The sequence below is a fragment of the Pagrus pagrus genome (genome assembly GCF_965226575.1).
Source record: "Pagrus pagrus genome assembly, chromosome: 15".
Lineage (NCBI taxonomy): Eukaryota > Metazoa > Chordata > Actinopteri > Spariformes > Sparidae > Pagrus > Pagrus pagrus.
In genome coordinates this window covers 21316895-21333060 of record NC_140199.1, presented here as the reverse complement: position 1 = coordinate 21333060, position 16166 = coordinate 21316895, and the positions used below count along the sequence as shown (strand labels likewise).

The window sequence follows — 16166 nt, the reverse complement described above, 5'->3', positions numbered from 1 at the left end:
CACCTCCTGGTGATGCTAGAACAAAAGCCAGAGGATCCCCAAATTCATTTGGAGTCATTGTTTAGGGAACATGGATGTTTACATAAATGTTTTACCAAGTTTATCAAGTAGTTTCTGAAATTTCAACTGAGGAGTGAAAACTTTGACCTTTGGTTGCACAAGATAAAAAGTCAGGGGATCATTTAAAGGGGACCTGTTATGCTTTTTTGCTTTTTTCCTTTCGTTCAGTGTTTTATAGATGATCTTGTACGAGTGAAAGATCTTGAAAGGTCAAAGTCCACGCCAACCAAAGCTCCTCTCTCCCACAGAAAACACTGCTCCTGAAATGCCTCATCAGTAGTCCCAGTTTAATTCAGTTACTTTGTGACATCACGTTACATCATCATGTCACATTTGCATAAGTTGTGCCTTTTGGCTAATTTGGGATGTAAGAATTGATTTAGCACAGTTGCTCTGTTGTTGTTAGTGGTGGTGGTTCAGGCGTGGTTGAGCTGACCAATCAGAGCAGACTGGGTATTCAGGAGTGGGGCCTTAAAGAGACAGGAGCTAAAACAGAGTATTTCAGACAGAGCAGGAAATACAGTGCTGTAGCACTGGACAGTATGAGACAACTGATGTGTTTTGGGGGCATTAAAGCATATAGCTCTATTCTAGTAGTATCGCAAAATAAAATTAAGAACCTGAAAAAGTGCATAATGTGGTCCAAGCCTAAAAGAATGAAAAAGTCAGCAGATTAGTCCTCCAGGGACCATTAATGTATGTACAACATTTAATGGCAATCTATCCAAATTCATAGAGATAGACGTTGTCATCCCTAGAGTCACGCTTTCTTTGTAGCAAAAACAGGAAGGTGACTTCTTTCAGTACACAAGAATCATCAAAACAAACCAAGTCCAAGTACATAATACTACCCTTACATAGCGTAGCGGGGAAATGCAGATGCACCACTTCTGCATGGTAATTTGCTGGAGAAAAAGTAGCAGCACAGTTGTAAAGAGACAAACAAATACTCCCAGATCTGACCATTAAAGACGTATCCAGTACAACTTCTGTGATGACAAATGGCATAATAGCTTATTCCACAACATCACAGAAAAGCAAAAATGATTCAGCACTTCAAGAAAAACTTCTTTCAAACGAGCTCATTTGGGGTTTGCCAATAAGTCATCCAGCTGAGATGCCAACAGGGAGGAGTCCATTATCACTGTGCTCAGACAAATGTAACATATGGACTACCTGGTGGTGACGGAGCTGAGCTGGAAGTCTGAATACATTTCACTGCTGCCTGGAGAATTTACCCTTATCTGTGTGTGTGTGTGTGTGTGTGTGTGTGTGTGTGTGTGCACCACACTGTTGGGTACAAAGAAAATCCATAATTTTTCAATGAGATTGAGAGTTCATATATTCTTAAAGCAGTCAAACTATAATGATTCATAATGGTTGGTAAACATCAATAGACCGATGTTTATCACATGATCAATAGACTGATGTTTATCGCATGAGATGTTGTAATGGACATGAATGCTGTAAAAGAGCCATTATATCAAACAGACGTACTATCCTGCACCCACACACACGCCTGAGTGCAGGCTCAGTCGCACAAACAGGAGCAGGTGATAATAGGGCTATTCTTTATGCGGGGTCATGAATAATTCAGAATCCATGTGCTCAAACAGATTCTTGAGTTGACAGAATAATATGACAGATTCTGCAACTGCTATTAGATGAGAAATATCACAACTGTTTTTAGAGATTCTAGCAGGGAATAAATTGATCTGCTCGCTGTGTAACTGAATTCAATATCAGGACATTTCAGAAAATCCAAAAGGCTTCATGAGTATGTATATGTTTATAAATAGGGTTCCTGCCTCTGCTTTTCAATCTGCTGTACACGTAGACGTTTGACATGAACATGAGGCAAATTACGATCTCTTTTCAAAATAATTTCAAACCACATGATGTCATTTATGTTGTTTATTCGTTCCAGGAATGACTCTTTAACAGGAGATATCCCACTGTCACTGTTATTGCACAAATATGCACACTGTTCCACTCTCGAGCTGGCTTAGTAGTCAGGTCATTATTCCTCTTTCAACTTTGACTACATGACACCACATTTCCTCGTGAATTTCATCTTCTTTCCTGGTCACGAAATGACCAAGCGCGCAGGGTGCCATTTGGGCTCCGGAAACGTCTTTGCAGGGGAGAGCGATGGCAGCGTTTCCTCAGGCTTGGCAATTGGCCTCCCCATGAGTCAGTGGAGAGATACTTATTGTGTTCTCATTGTTCAATAAGGCTTTGCATGAATTTCTTCCACCTCTTAGCTTGCTGAGCCAAACGCTCCCTCAACGCCAAAGTCTTCATTATGGCCGTGGAAAGTGGGCTGGCTCGAGGTCACCCCTGATGTTCCACCGGCTGCCTGGGGAAGACTGGAATTAGAAAAGCTACCACGCTAACAGGCCACGGCAACCAACTGCGCTGAATGACTCCAATCTCCTTTATAAGTTTGGCAACAGATTAACAACGCTGTAAACGCCGCTTGGTACAGGATGCTGGGGATATAAACAAGTTCTTACAGATTCTCGCACTGCTGCGGCCGATACTCTCTGTGTGGTTCTGGAGCATTCTTTGGAAAGGCTGGCTCGCAAACACTTCACACTGAAAAACTTCCTGGAAATAAATAAACAAATAGGCTCTTCATGCAGCATCTGCTCAGATGGAACGCATTCAGTCAAGGCCTGAAAGAGACGGCCAGGCTAATGAGAGTTAACTGAGCACAGCAAAATGATTAGAGCGGCTGACCCAACCCTCCAAAATTAAAAAAAAAAGAAAAGTGGGAAAATACATGATCACATTCTACCAGGGGAACAATTGCCTCTATCTGCACTGACCAATCTCCCTTTTAGAATATGCAAATAACTCTAAATATGCAAATGGACTGAGCTCCTACATGTGTGAAGGTCATGCACATTCATTTCTCATTCAAGACCGAAGGCCGATAATTATGAATCTGATGCTTTATTGGCACCTGATAAAAAAAGAGCCACCAACGTGAACAAAAAGCCTCCATCTTCAGCATTCAATGGGAAGGCGGTGTGATCAGCAGGCGATGTGGATGACTGTAACTCCCCATCCTCATGTCCATCATAGTCCCATTCTCCCCATGAATTCAGCCAATAGGTAATGAAGGCTATTGCAGAGCCATTGATGCCGCATTGTCAGTGACCAACTGCTGGAGCCTGGAGGTTACAGTGGATTTAATTGACTGTTGATTGTTGAATGGATGCCACTCTGAATGTCAGGGCAAAGCACTTGAAAAAAAGGGGTTAAAACCGAAGCAGGAAGTTCTTTTATTTGTCAAGCAGCTCGTAATAAGCACTGTTTATTCTTACCTTGAAAACACACAGATAAGATATCCCACTGAGAGAACACGTGATGGGAGACAAAAAAAAAAAAACCAGCAGCTTGAGATGCACCTGTAAGGTGCAGAACAACCCGGAACAACTTTCCAAAGAGAGCACAAGTTGGCCCCAGAAGCGTTTGTTCCTCCAGCAGCGTGAAGGCGGCGAACAGGAGGACGTGCAGCTTGCCGTACACCACCAACCGGTGAAGGAATCAACACAACAGCGGCTGTCACCCATCAGGAGAGGAGGGAAGCATCACCCAACACACCACAGAGTCCCACTGACAGAGCGGCGCAGGCTGGAATTACGCTCATGTTATACTCTCACTTGGCACTTCCTCTCCTCTCCTCTCCTCTCCCCCCACCCCCTCTCAAAAATTTGGAAAAAAGAAAAAAATAAAAGTCCATGAAATATTCCTGCTTTTGGAGGACGCTGCAGCGGCAAAAGCGCGGAGCACAAGTGAGAGGGGTCCAGTTCAGGGGGGGAAACCCTTTTGACTCGAATTAAGGGGGAGGCATACATGAGAGGAGAAGAGGGAAAAAACAGAGAAAAAAAGAAAAAAAGGGGGAAGGAGGAGGGCAGGGAAGAAAGTATTGGTGGTGCCAGACGCAGCGGCAGTAAGAAGCGTACGTACGTGCTTTATCTTAGCGGCTGAGTGTGTGACGTGATATTGCAGCCTGCTCCTGGAGCTCTGCAAGCAGCACCAAGCAAAGCGCGTCTGTTTCTCTCTCTGTTGTAACTCACTGGGCCCCCCAACATCTCCACATCCACCCACTACGGATCTCTCTCTCTCTTTTTTCCTTCCTCCCCCTGTTGTTTTTTTTTTTTTTTTTTGGTTTTTTGGATTTTTTTTTGTTTTTTCCGGAGGGAGGGTTTGCGCGACTTGCTGGAGAAGAGAAAAAAAAAACACACATCAGTGGGAATAGAGACGTGGAGTCTGGCGTATTAATTTATGGTAATACTGTAAGAATCTCCTCTTTTCTTTCCCCCACTCCAAGAATTCTTCTTTTCTCTCTCTCTCTCTTGTCTTTCCTAGCCTCTGCCTCTCTCTCCCTCTCTCCCTCCCTCCCTCTCTCTCGCTCTCTCTCTCTTCCTCGGTGGCTGGCGTGTGTTGTTGCGCTCCGTTTTTTGATGGGAAAAACCCAGAAGAAGAAGAAGGAGACGGGGGGGATGTGAGCGGGCAGACCGGAGTGTAACGCATTTTATTTTTCATCCATTTGAACCATCTTGTTGCGCCGGACGGACTTCTATTGTCGGGGATGGGGAGTATCGATTCACCGGAGGGCTGCAGAATTTATTTATAAAGGATGTGGTCAAGTATGTTGGGAAAATAGCCATAGCTTCCGCAGTGTAAGGTAAGGACTTATTGCGATTATTTGTTGTGATTATTGCACGGAGCTCATTTTCATATGTCATCTGTCAGTTAAAGTTTCGCCTCCTCCCCCCCCCCCCCAGCCCCCCCTCAACCACCTCCTCCGTTAAATATTTGTCCTGTCTGTTCAACATGAGGGCTCTGGAAGCTTTCATCCGCTCGTATTAGTCCAGGGTGCTTAACAGATGATTTTTAAAAAAAAAGAAAAAAGAGCTGATCTCTCTCTTAAGAGGCGAAAAATCACTTTGGAAGCGGCGAGCGTCGAAGTGACACCGCATGAGATGTGGTCTCTATATTCAGATGTCCTCCCGAGACGAAGCCCCGGCAATAAAATCAGCGTCTCCTGACGAGCCGATCCTCGTCTCCAGAATACTGATTCTGCCCCCCACCACCAGCACCAGCACCCCACCGCCCCGTCCTGTAGCCTCGGCCATGAATCTTGCGGAATCATATGGATTTATCGCGACTAAAAAAATATATATAATAAAAAAAAAAAAAGCTGATTTCGCTCCAACGCCGCTTCCACAGATCTTTATGTAACACGTATATTATCCTAACGTGGTGTGACGGGCGGCTCTGAGCGCGAGGGGGGGGAGAAAAAGGCGAGAAGTTGGAAACATGAGTGCAGAATTTATCTATCAAATCTGGACTCCAGTGTCTCACATAGCCTACTTCGTATTTCAACGCCTACACACACACACACACACGCACGCGCGCACACACGCACGCTCTGCTGTGACACTGCTCACAGCTGCATTGCCTGTAGGATTAAAGCAATCAGGACATCGCATTGCATTCTCTCTCTCTCTCTCTCTCTCTCCAGCTCTCTCTCCCTTTCTCACACACACACACACACACACACGCTTAGGCGCGCATGCATGCATGAGCTGACGCACACACACACACGGGGAGAGAGACACATACTCACACGCTGGCTCTTTATCAAATTGCATTGTCAAATATGTCAAGCCCCGAATTTCGGAGACATGCAGGTCGTGTTAGTGGAGCGAAAGCGCGCAGAGAGGAGAGGAGAGGAGAGGAGGAGAGGAAAGGAAAGGAGGAGAGGAGCCATGGTGACCAGGCGGGACGCAGAGAGAGAGAGAGAGAGAGATGTTTTCATTGTGAATTTTGCCTTCCTCATATTATCACGCCGCCGTGTGAGGATGCAGACTGTAATCACGAAGAAAGCAGCCTGTTCTGAGAGAGATCCCGGTTACTGCGTAAAATGAGCAGCCGCGTCCCCACAGCTCGTGAGCGCCGACCGCACTCACTTGGACAGCTCCTCTCACCGCTTCGTCCCCTCATTCCAGATATTCCGATCAGCTATAAGTTCTCGAAAGTATTGTGCCGCTCCAAACACGACCTAATTATAAATGTCTAAATGACTCACATTATTGCACCCAACCAACCAACCCCCCCAACCTTCCCCCCAAAAAATAAATAAAAAAATAAATAACGGGTGAGGCAGCCACAAGGTGGCAATGTTTGCACAAAATATAGTAATGAAGGAGGCAGGATGGGGATGCAAAAGACGTGTTGCTGAGGTCAATGTGTCTTTTTTTTCGTCCTTCCATTTTCGTGTGAGGACTCTGGCTAGAAATGTGTGAATCACGTCGATCAACCCCTGACAGAAATCACCTAACGTGCTCCCTGTGTGCTCTGCTTTTAAAAATCCCTTTGTGTAATTCTCTCCATCTCTCCCTGCAGGCCAAATGACATAGGATGAAGGCTGTTCGAAACCTGTTGATTTATATATTTTCCACCTATCTTCTGGTTATGTTTGGATTAACTGGTGCCCAAGATTATTGGTGTTCCACTCTGGTCAAGGGGGTCATTTATGGATCATATTCGGTGACTGAAATGTTTCCTAAGAACTATACAAACTGTACATGGACGCTGGAGAACCCAGACCCTACCAAATACAGCATCTACCTGAAGCTATACAAGCGAGACTTGAGCTGCTCTGAATATTCTTTGCTTGCTTATCAGTTTGATCATTACTCACACGAAAAGATCAATGAGTTGCTGAAAGTCAACGAGTCTATAGTGTACCTGTGCGATTCGAAGAATATTTATGTATTTTTGCTGTATGACAAGAATTTCGTTCAGCTACGGAGAGTTTTCCCTTATGATTATAACGGATTGACGCCACAGAAGCTGGATGAGGAGGAGAAGTCCATTGTGGAGTTCTTGGTGTTGAATAAGGCGAGCCCCAGCCAGTTTGGGTGTCAAGTGCTTTGTACGTGGCTGGAAAACTGCCTGAAATTAGAGAAAGGGACAGTGGAGACGTGTGGGATCGTGTACACAAAATGCACATGTCCCCAGCATTTAGGCGATGGAGAATCAGAGAGCATGCTCATGCTCAACAACGTGGTTTTACCTTTGAATCCACAAACGGAGGGTTGCTTGTCACCCCAACTACAAGCTGGGCAGACCTGCAACCTGAGTGCAGAAGTGAAAAGGCCTCCTAAAGAAGGTGAGTATCCTGTCCTCTTCCTCCTTTATGCTGACATAGATATAGACTTAATGGACTACTGTATGCCTAGATAAGATAGCAATCATGTCAGTCAAATGTGCACGTCAATCACTCCCTTCTCTGCCCTTATTGCATGTTTGAAGTGTGATGGCCCATGAAACAAAGAGCACACATAGATATAGACTGCAGTTGGCTCAGAAATGTGTCAACTCCAAGAAACAAAGCTGCCAGAGGAGTTGGGTGCAGCAAAGACCACAGCAGCACAAACCAAAGCACCTAAAGGGGGTCTTTCATTTGGCTGGACTGCATTCAAAATGCACTATCATTGCTGTGAATTTAAAATGGCTGTTTTTCTACACATTGGCACAGAGTTAAAATGGCTGCAAATCCAAAGAAATTTTATTTTTGTGTGTTGTACATTTCTGTCAGTGTCATCCTGACAAAGACCAGCAGTGGCCAATATGGACACGTCCTTTGCTTTTTACTGGCATCTATGTCACATGGAACAATTTGGATGGTGGATGCAGCAGTGTCAGATTGGATTGGGGTCAAAACTTGTGCATATGGTTTTAGTGCTCAGTCAAATCTGCAGCAACTGATAATTAAACATATTTACACCGAGAGTACTGAATAAAAAACCCTTTCTAAAGATGTTCTATTACATAGGGGTGCTACTTTTCCAGTGTTGCCATAGAGCAATGCAACGTGTTTCACTGTATGTTGGAATTGAGCATTAATTAACACGTAGTCAAGGGAAGAAAATGGCATTGTCGGCACGCCTGCTTGCAGTTGTACCTCACACGTGCATAAATGCATACTAATAACACACAATACACATCCACCCACTCTCACAGGTAGTCAGCCGAATGAACATTTAATAGTAAATGTTTATGATAAGGGCATAATGGTAATGTTCATTAGTGTCACCAGGTAGCAAGGGGGAGATTTTCTAGTCAACACACTTGTGTAGCTTTTTGGATTACAAAGGGAGCCCGTCTTGGCACATCGCTGCTTGCATTTTTACCAGATAGCAGAGGAAAAACCCCAGAGGAATTCGCTGCATACTTCAGAGGTGAGGTGCGTTTACCGTGACACACAAAGGAGGGGCATTCATCACGACACACTGAACCAAAAGTAATGAGTCAACCTTTAGGTTTTTTTGCTTTTTTTTGGAGGGGGGGGGGGGTTTATAATGATACCGGGGAATGTTATGGAGCTCTTTCCCCTGTGGCACTTACTAAAATAACAGTTGCTATTTTAGCACCGTGGAGAACAGGTGGCAGTTTGCTAATCAAGACAAACAGGTGAACATCGATTGCAGTCGTTCAGCTGTTTGGTTGACTCCTGCTGCTAGATCACATGTTCCTGAAACGCACCAATTCAGGATTTCTTTCCCAGAAATATTCCACTACTACGCCTAAGGTATTTTTAATGCTTTTGTGAGAGTTACTCTCCCTTCAAAACTCGCCGGATGAGTGGATGATGAACTCGTTCTGAGTATCGTTCACCTACCCTTTCACTAGAGCCCTTAAGCAATAATGCATACAGTTTCTGATGCAAATTACCATTACAACTCACCCTGCAGTCAAGTAGCATGTGCAGGAAGACCAGGAGGTATGACTCAGCTGTGTATTTTTTGTCCGATGATTTCGTCATTTAATGAATCTCCTGTCCAAACCACAAATACAACCAGGAAGAGTTCAGCTTAATTTCCACAGAAAACTCTCTGCCCCCAAAACAACATTTGACATTTTTCTATCAGCATGTTAATAACAGCTTAAGAGCAGGGCTTATTTTTTTTTTTTTCCCTCTCAGAAGATTTTCCACAAGCTTCTATTTATAGGGTCGGTTGATGGGAGGTTTGAATAAATCCGTTTTCATCTGGATAACGGGGGAGATCACCGCTGGGTTTTTAAAGAGCACTGTGTCTCCAGTGGCATCATGGTGACAGAGTGGGTGTTCCTGATGAAGAATAAAGCATTACAAACAGTCGACAAGGGCTCCATTTGATAAAATCGCTTGTCTTTGATCTTCTCAGTTCCTGGTAGAGGATGGCTTTGGAGCACATCAAAGAAACGCAGGGCTGGAGGTTGTGTACTGCAGCCATGCCAGTGTTTCACACACATACTGAGGATAACAACATTTTAAAGGTTAAGCTTAACTGTCTGATTATGCAAAGAGATAGAACTCGCTCCTTCATTTTGTGGCATCTTGAACACCGAGGAGACACAATGAAACCCTTAACAGATGTACTACTCAGATGAGTCATTTATGCAGTTTTATTTTTATCACATTCTTTTATTTCATGAATAAAAAGTTGTAAAAAAGAGGCAGCACAGTGGCGCTCACAGCAAGACAGATTTCATTCTGTCTGTTTCTTTTCGTTCTGTTTGTGTGGGTTTCCTCCCACAGCCCACACATACGAGTCAAGTAGGCCGATGACTCCGAGCTGCCCATAGGTGAATGAGTGACTGTCTGTGTCAGCTCGGAGATGGGTGACGTGTCCTGGCTGTTTCTTGCTTCAATCCAGTGAATGCTCACATTGGCTACGGCTAGACTGATTCAGACTTTTGGAGTAGACAAAAGAAAAAACAGCTAGGTAGAAAAGGTTTTACAGTTTTCTACACTGCAATTGGTGCATTTTATTTTGAAAAGATGAATCAAGCGCATGAAGAGGCCTTCATTCTGCAGACAGCAGCTACAAGCAGACATTTTAGAGTATGCTCTCACCCAGATATCTGCCCTCTCCTCGTCCAATCCCGTGCAAACGCTGGTGTTTGTGTGTGTGCAAGTTTATAATCCTTAAATTCACAATGCACTGTTCAAATCATCCACAAATTGCTACTGGCTCGAGGAAATAAGCAACATCATGAGGCATCGTCTTGTTTCGTGGCTCAGTCTCACAAGTCTGCCCTTGCCTGAGGAATAGTGTCTCATCTTTTGTCTCGTTTGCTTGGAACTTGCCAGTTTTCAAGGATCGGGGTCAAAGAGTTTCATTGCTTGAGAGGGATGTGCTTTGTTGCATGTCTTTCAAGGTGTTCACTCATAATGAAGCCTTGAACGGTGACGTTCGTGTCACGAGCACTCTCTATTAAAGGAGAAAGACTTGTGACTTTCTGTTTCCTGACATACTGCCAGTGGAAAGCCTGTTTTGCAAAGTAATTCTTTTAAAATGAAAAGGGAAATCTGAGATTTCTCTTGCAAACATAATTTTGATTCTGTCAGATATTTCAGTTCATCTCTGCCTCCACTTCCTGTTTCCGTGTTGGTTATTGGCTTGTGGGGAGAGATGACAAACGTGGCAGTGACAGTAAGATGATTTCTGGTGATACGCGTTCGTAATTTGTTTCAAACCCGATGACGCTACAAAGATCTGAAGCTCATATGCATGCAAAATATTCACATTAATATTTTATGAGTCCAAAAAGTGGGCTTCTTAATTCATTGTTAGTACAAGAAGTAGGTTAGAAATGACTATGGCATCACAGATTTGAGTCCCAATCCACTTGTTTTCCACTTGAGAGGAAAGTGTCACATTGATTTGACTCTAACATGCAATATTTAATACTGTATATTAAAATAAATAATTTTTTTATTTGGATTTTCTTGCTTTGTCTAACAAGAGTGACAAAGAGGGAAAGAGACTTCATCCCTTTACTGCTAAAGCTTTTTATATTAACTGAGATACATATCCACCTTCAGACTAAATGCAGATGCTTCTTTGTGCAGTTGCCTATTTGATCATTACACTTTCTGACGACACAGACCGTGTGCCATGTGGAAAATGGCAATAGGATTTTATTGGCAAATGAAATGTGTGTGAAGCGTTCTAATGCACTGTCACCCGCCAAAGTCCTGAGCACTGCAGCAGCTCAGCCTCGCTGCCTCACATAGTGAGGCCTTTTATTCACTTTGGATCTCAGTCAAGTCACTCAGTAGTCACACTGCATTATGCTCACCCCCATTGTTCAGTACACTTGGAGGCCATTTTAGTTCCAATTCAGTGAAGGAGAGAGCTCAGCTCAACAGCACAGAATCTGTTTGTTTTATCTTCGACATGCATTATTTGTCTTTAGCTATAGTAAATACCTTGACTATCCCATGTCTCACTTCTCTCTAAAATCCTGAGCCGACTTATTCCAGCTTGTAGCCTACTGTAAATACTGTTCGTAGGCTCAGCTCTTGGATTTTCAGATGTGTTAGTTTAGTAGATGCTTCTTCTGTGTTCATCCTTCTGTATTCGACCTCCTGAGGCAGCTGTGTTGAGAAATGCCAAAGAAAGTTGTCCAGGAATGACAAGGTCAACACAAAAAGCGTGATAGACTGCAGGACCCTGAAGAATCAGCGTGAAAAGTGCCAGCCATCTTTTTTGTCCATTAGCTGCGCCTAAGATTTTGCCCATTTAAAAAAACAAAAAGGATGGTGCAGAGTGGGGAACGATTAAGTTTTATGCTATAATCAATTACGCAGCTTCGGTTTTGTGAAACACAGAAATGAGGTCAACAATTACTTCTGGATCTGCAAGACTGTGATTATTAGAAAAAGATAATGGAGTCTGGAAGTGAGTGAGCAGTCGTTTTCTGTACGAGGCTAGAGAATGTACATATATAAACTGTATATTCTTCAAATGGCCGAGGTTGCTGTTTCTGGGTATAAAAATTTATGAGGCTCTGAGGTGACTCCCAAGTCGTTTTACACAGAGATATGAAACCGCAAAAACTGTTGCCATGTTTAAAGTTCTGCTTAAGCCACTCACACTGTCACACATGGATGCAAATGGGCTCTATGGAACCACAAAAGTCTCAGTTTTCCAGCTATTACAAATTTATGATTCAATAAAGTATTGGGTCCACCACATGGGGCCTGGCATGGTTTTTATTTTGCACACAAGTTGAAGGATTAAAAAGATAAAAACTTGTACTTGTGCAGTTATTGATAATATTAAATAGCACTTCTGGATAATTGCTTTATTAAAGGGCCTGAAAACCTATTTTCCCAATTAGCTTCTTACATGAAAAGATGGGGTCTGATATGAACAATAAAATTTTATGCTAAAGTTAAATTAGTCTTAGTTATTTCACAGGGCTCAATTAGGAAAGGGCAATGTCATGTCTTTGTGCAAATGTTCTGGGTATTCTGTTAAATTTCAGCTGTAAAACTTAACTTTTCGTCGAAGTTCATTATTTTTAATAATCAACACCGACTATTTTGACATTTTCTTCATTTCTTATTAGAGCAACTATGCTTCTACTCTCCAGAACCTAGATTCAGCCCTGATGCTTATAATGATAACCTGGCAGTGGGGTGGATGCAGATCAGCTGTGAATTCTGCGGTTCATTTGACATGGATTTGTGATCTTAGTCTTGAGGCTCTGTTTCAGCAGCATGGCAATTGGAAGTCAGAGTGATAACTCTCCGCTGTACCCAGACTGTGTACTGCAAACTGCCTTAAAGTAAATTAAAGCCTCGTGTTGGCACAGCTGAACTGCAGACAGAATGCAATGAAATGCAGGAAGCCTGGAAGGAAGAAAAACCTGAAATACAATTTAAAAGTGTGGACATGATTTATGGTTTGCAGACATCTAGAAAGCATTACAGTGTGTGAATCAGTGAATTCATAGCAAAAAAAAATACTGCATGAATAAATGTTACAGTTAACATGTCCCCAGAATGCTGATTAAAAAAAAAAAAAATGTTGAAACTACTTTAAATGAAAAGACATTTTTTTGATAATTCAAGTGAATCTGAAATCAGTAAAAGTATTAGGCATATAATTTTATGGAGCATAAAATTATGTTTCACAACCCTGGTGTTGTTGTTCAAATGCAGAAATAGAGTATAACACTACAAGGAGCAATGTGCATTGGTAACACTTTATTATAACTCTAACGACCAATAAAAAGCTTTATAAACCTTTTGTTTATTGTAAAGTTGCAATCGATATTTATACGTTTACAATTGCTTAATGCATTTTTATAAAGCAGCAAATAACTATCAACTAAAGTTTAAATAACTATACATTTACCATTTAGTAATGAGGGTTATCATAAATTATCATTATCATTATTATAAATTATTATTATCAATGCAATAATGTGCTGTAGTTGATTGAGGAGGAGCTCTTTTTGAAGAATAAAGTAACACTGCATTGAAAATAAATACTCAAGAGTACTCAAGTACTCACTTAAGTACAGTACAGTACTTGAGTAAATGTACTTAGTTACAGTTCAACACTGACGGTTACAGATCAAGTCAAAGTACCACTAAATTGCCCAGAAAACCTCAAACCTACATTACTTAAATTACTGCATCAGTCCATCTCCATCACTTCTGCAGTGTCATGGAGGTGACAAGTCCTCCTTTTTAACTTTACAGCTTACAATAAATACAAATGTGATAAACACTGTGAGTAGCACTTGTGGCCTATAACAACGTCATATTACAGCAGGAATCGTAATCAGAGTAATGGCTTACGTAATGTAGTGTCTAATTCTCTGATGTGAGGCAGCCACACCTCTCTGTGGCACCTTACCAGTAAAACCCTGAATAAGCAATGCAGAAACGTGCATGTCTGATTTATTAGTGTTTGTATCCCACCTGTATGCATGTTTCTTGTTATGAATTCCAAACAGTGGTAGATTTGTGTGCCTGTATATCCACGCCGCACCAGCTCCCACAACTACTCATAAATTCTTCTTGAAATGCCACAGATTCGCCTGTTTAGCATTCAAGCTCTCATTCAATTCGGCTATGCCCATTAAATAAAAATAACACAGAGCAACAAATCTAAACCTCCACCGCCTTGCAGACAGTGAAAACGCTGGATTGGGGCTGGTTTGATAGACTGTTTGATGGTTTCCCAGTACATATGAAGAGAAGTTAATGTGAGAAGTAGCTTTTTTTTTTAACTATCAGTATCTCGGATGCTTAATTAATGCGCTTATGCTGAACAATTTGCAAAATGATCATCATTTTTGACTAAATCTCATATTGAGACAAAACACGTGGTCTGTATTTTAAATGGCTGTACTATAGGAAATGTGCTTGATAAATGGTAAGCATTTCATTATTGTTAACAGTACTAAAGATGTTACGTTTACTAATGCTGGATAATATAAAGTGTTACCAAAGACTGTTTTGCACATTCATTTTAAATGAATATGTTTTAGGTAAAACACTTTATATTAGACCTTTTTTGCTTTTCCAATAACTTGTTTAACATCTCATCATGTAGCACACTGGTGCTGCATCAATTTTGCCGTTGCAGCACATGCACGGTTGAGCAGATTCTGTTCTTTGTCAAAGGCTCCATGCAGTATGCCACAGCGCCGTTTCCTCGCCACAGCAGCAATGCATACTTATCATGAACCATTTCCATTTGTAATTGCACGTCTTGCTTTGACATCACAGCATCCAGCCTCTATTTTGCAATTTATGAGTAACAGATAAGTGAACCTTGTAAATCAAAGGAATAGCCACTGTTGTGCTCGTTTCCTTCAAAAAGGTTTCTATATGAATGCAAACATGACAATAATGAGTCTCTGTAGATGAAGACTGTCTCATGTTCTTATTATACACGTTTTTTTTGCAAGCATCATATGCATAATTCAGTAGTAACCATCATGTTTGATTTCCTGCCCTCAAAAAAAAGAAAAGAAAAAATATTCTAGCAGCCTCATTCAGGAGAAAAATAGGGAACACTATGAACTTGCTTCAACTGTATTCACTAGAACTCAGTGTGAAATGAAGATCGGGTATCTTTGCTTCACAGCATTAAAGGAGCAATTCAGCTCATTGTACAAACAACACTGGACAACAACAATTGTGATTCTCATATGACAAATTTCATTTTGAATGCAAAACCCTTCAGAGCGGGCCTCAACAATCATGCTATTCATCCTTTTACGAAAACATGAACATTCACATGAGTGTTTTGCGGCTTTGCTCAACAGTTCTCAAGTGAGGGCAAGGCTTTGAAGCTCTTAGTGTGAATAAACACTGTCAGATGTCTTGAACATTTCTTGTCATTTTTTAGAGGCAAAAAAAAAAAAAAAATCTAACTTTTGTGTGGGCTGACTTAATGTGGTAATTTTTTATCAAGCCCTTGTTGTGCGGTGCCAGAGATGTTAATGTAAATTATGCACTGCGTTCAGCCTCTCAGTTGCATGTTCCTGCGTTTCAACCCAGTTAGTTTTGGCCTGTCACTGGATGGCTATTTCAGCCCACAGAGGAGAGGCATTTGCATAAACATCCACCCACAAAACCTGGCAAATGAGTCTGTCACTCAAAGACACTGTCTATGTGGTAAAGTGGAGGCAAAATCCATTTTTTTCTCAAGGGGCTTCTGTAACTGCTGCAGCTGTAACGGCTTCTGTAGCTGTAATGGATGCTGCCTTTAAACGTACATGTTATACTATGATCTAGGGCAGCGTACACACTTACATAATCAGTGTGGCAAGACAACATCATGTATTCTACATATTCCCCAAGTAGATTTTTAAATATAACATCTATCAGACCTATTTTAATCATTGACTTACAGTTTTATGGTCAAGGGCATGAACTAAAAGGTGAAAGCCACTCAATAATTCACAGTTTTTCCTTGAAAGCCAGACTGACCAATTTAGAATTTAAAAACTTTCTTCTCACACTAGGAATAAGTGAATCCAGATTGATTTGTCAGGATCAGAAAATCCAGACCTAACTCCTGACCTTTTCTTTCTTTTTTACCTACCACACACAACGTCTATTGGTTGCCCTCTTTTCCATCCGCTCTAAGCTACATAATTAGCATGGGCAAGTAATGAGGATGAAAAAAAAAAAATCGTATTTGAACTTCCTTTGTAGCCAAGCCTTCACTTTGATGTGAAAACAACACAACCGAACAAAATTGGAGATGAACGTGTCATGTTCT

General features: G+C 41.8%; 2 protein-coding genes across 10 annotated transcripts in view; one reads left to right on the top strand and one right to left on the bottom strand.

The window, feature by feature from the left end:
* Positions 1-1943: 1943 nt before the first annotated feature.
* The window catches only part of LOC311270919 (uncharacterized protein), a 57369-nt gene continuing 43146 nt past the window's right edge, over positions 1944-16166 (bottom strand). The window contains exons 3-4 of one of the 2 annotated variants that reach the window (XM_084376172.1): positions 2577-2670; positions 1944-2419 (exon numbers count right to left, since the gene is read on the bottom strand). In XM_084376172.1, coding sequence (XP_084232298.1) covers positions 2321-2419; positions 2577-2670 — 193 coding nt within the window. In that variant the 3' untranslated portion in view covers positions 1944-2320. The remainder of the gene's footprint in view (positions 2420-2576; positions 2671-16166) is intronic. The other variant, XR_014624315.1, reaches the window with a different exon arrangement.
* Positions 4268-16166, top strand: part of adgrb3 (adhesion G protein-coupled receptor B3) — a 122488-nt gene continuing 110589 nt past the window's right edge. For 2 of the 8 annotated variants that reach the window (XM_084376162.1, XM_084376161.1), the window contains exons 1-2: positions 4282-4759; positions 6484-7252. In XM_084376162.1, coding sequence (XP_084232288.1) covers positions 6499-7252 — 754 coding nt within the window. In that variant the 5' untranslated portion in view covers positions 4282-4759; positions 6484-6498. Of the gene's footprint in view, positions 4760-6483; positions 7253-16166 lie in introns of all 8 variants that reach the window. The other 6 variants (XM_084376165.1, XM_084376163.1, XM_084376164.1 and 3 more) reach the window with 5 other exon arrangements.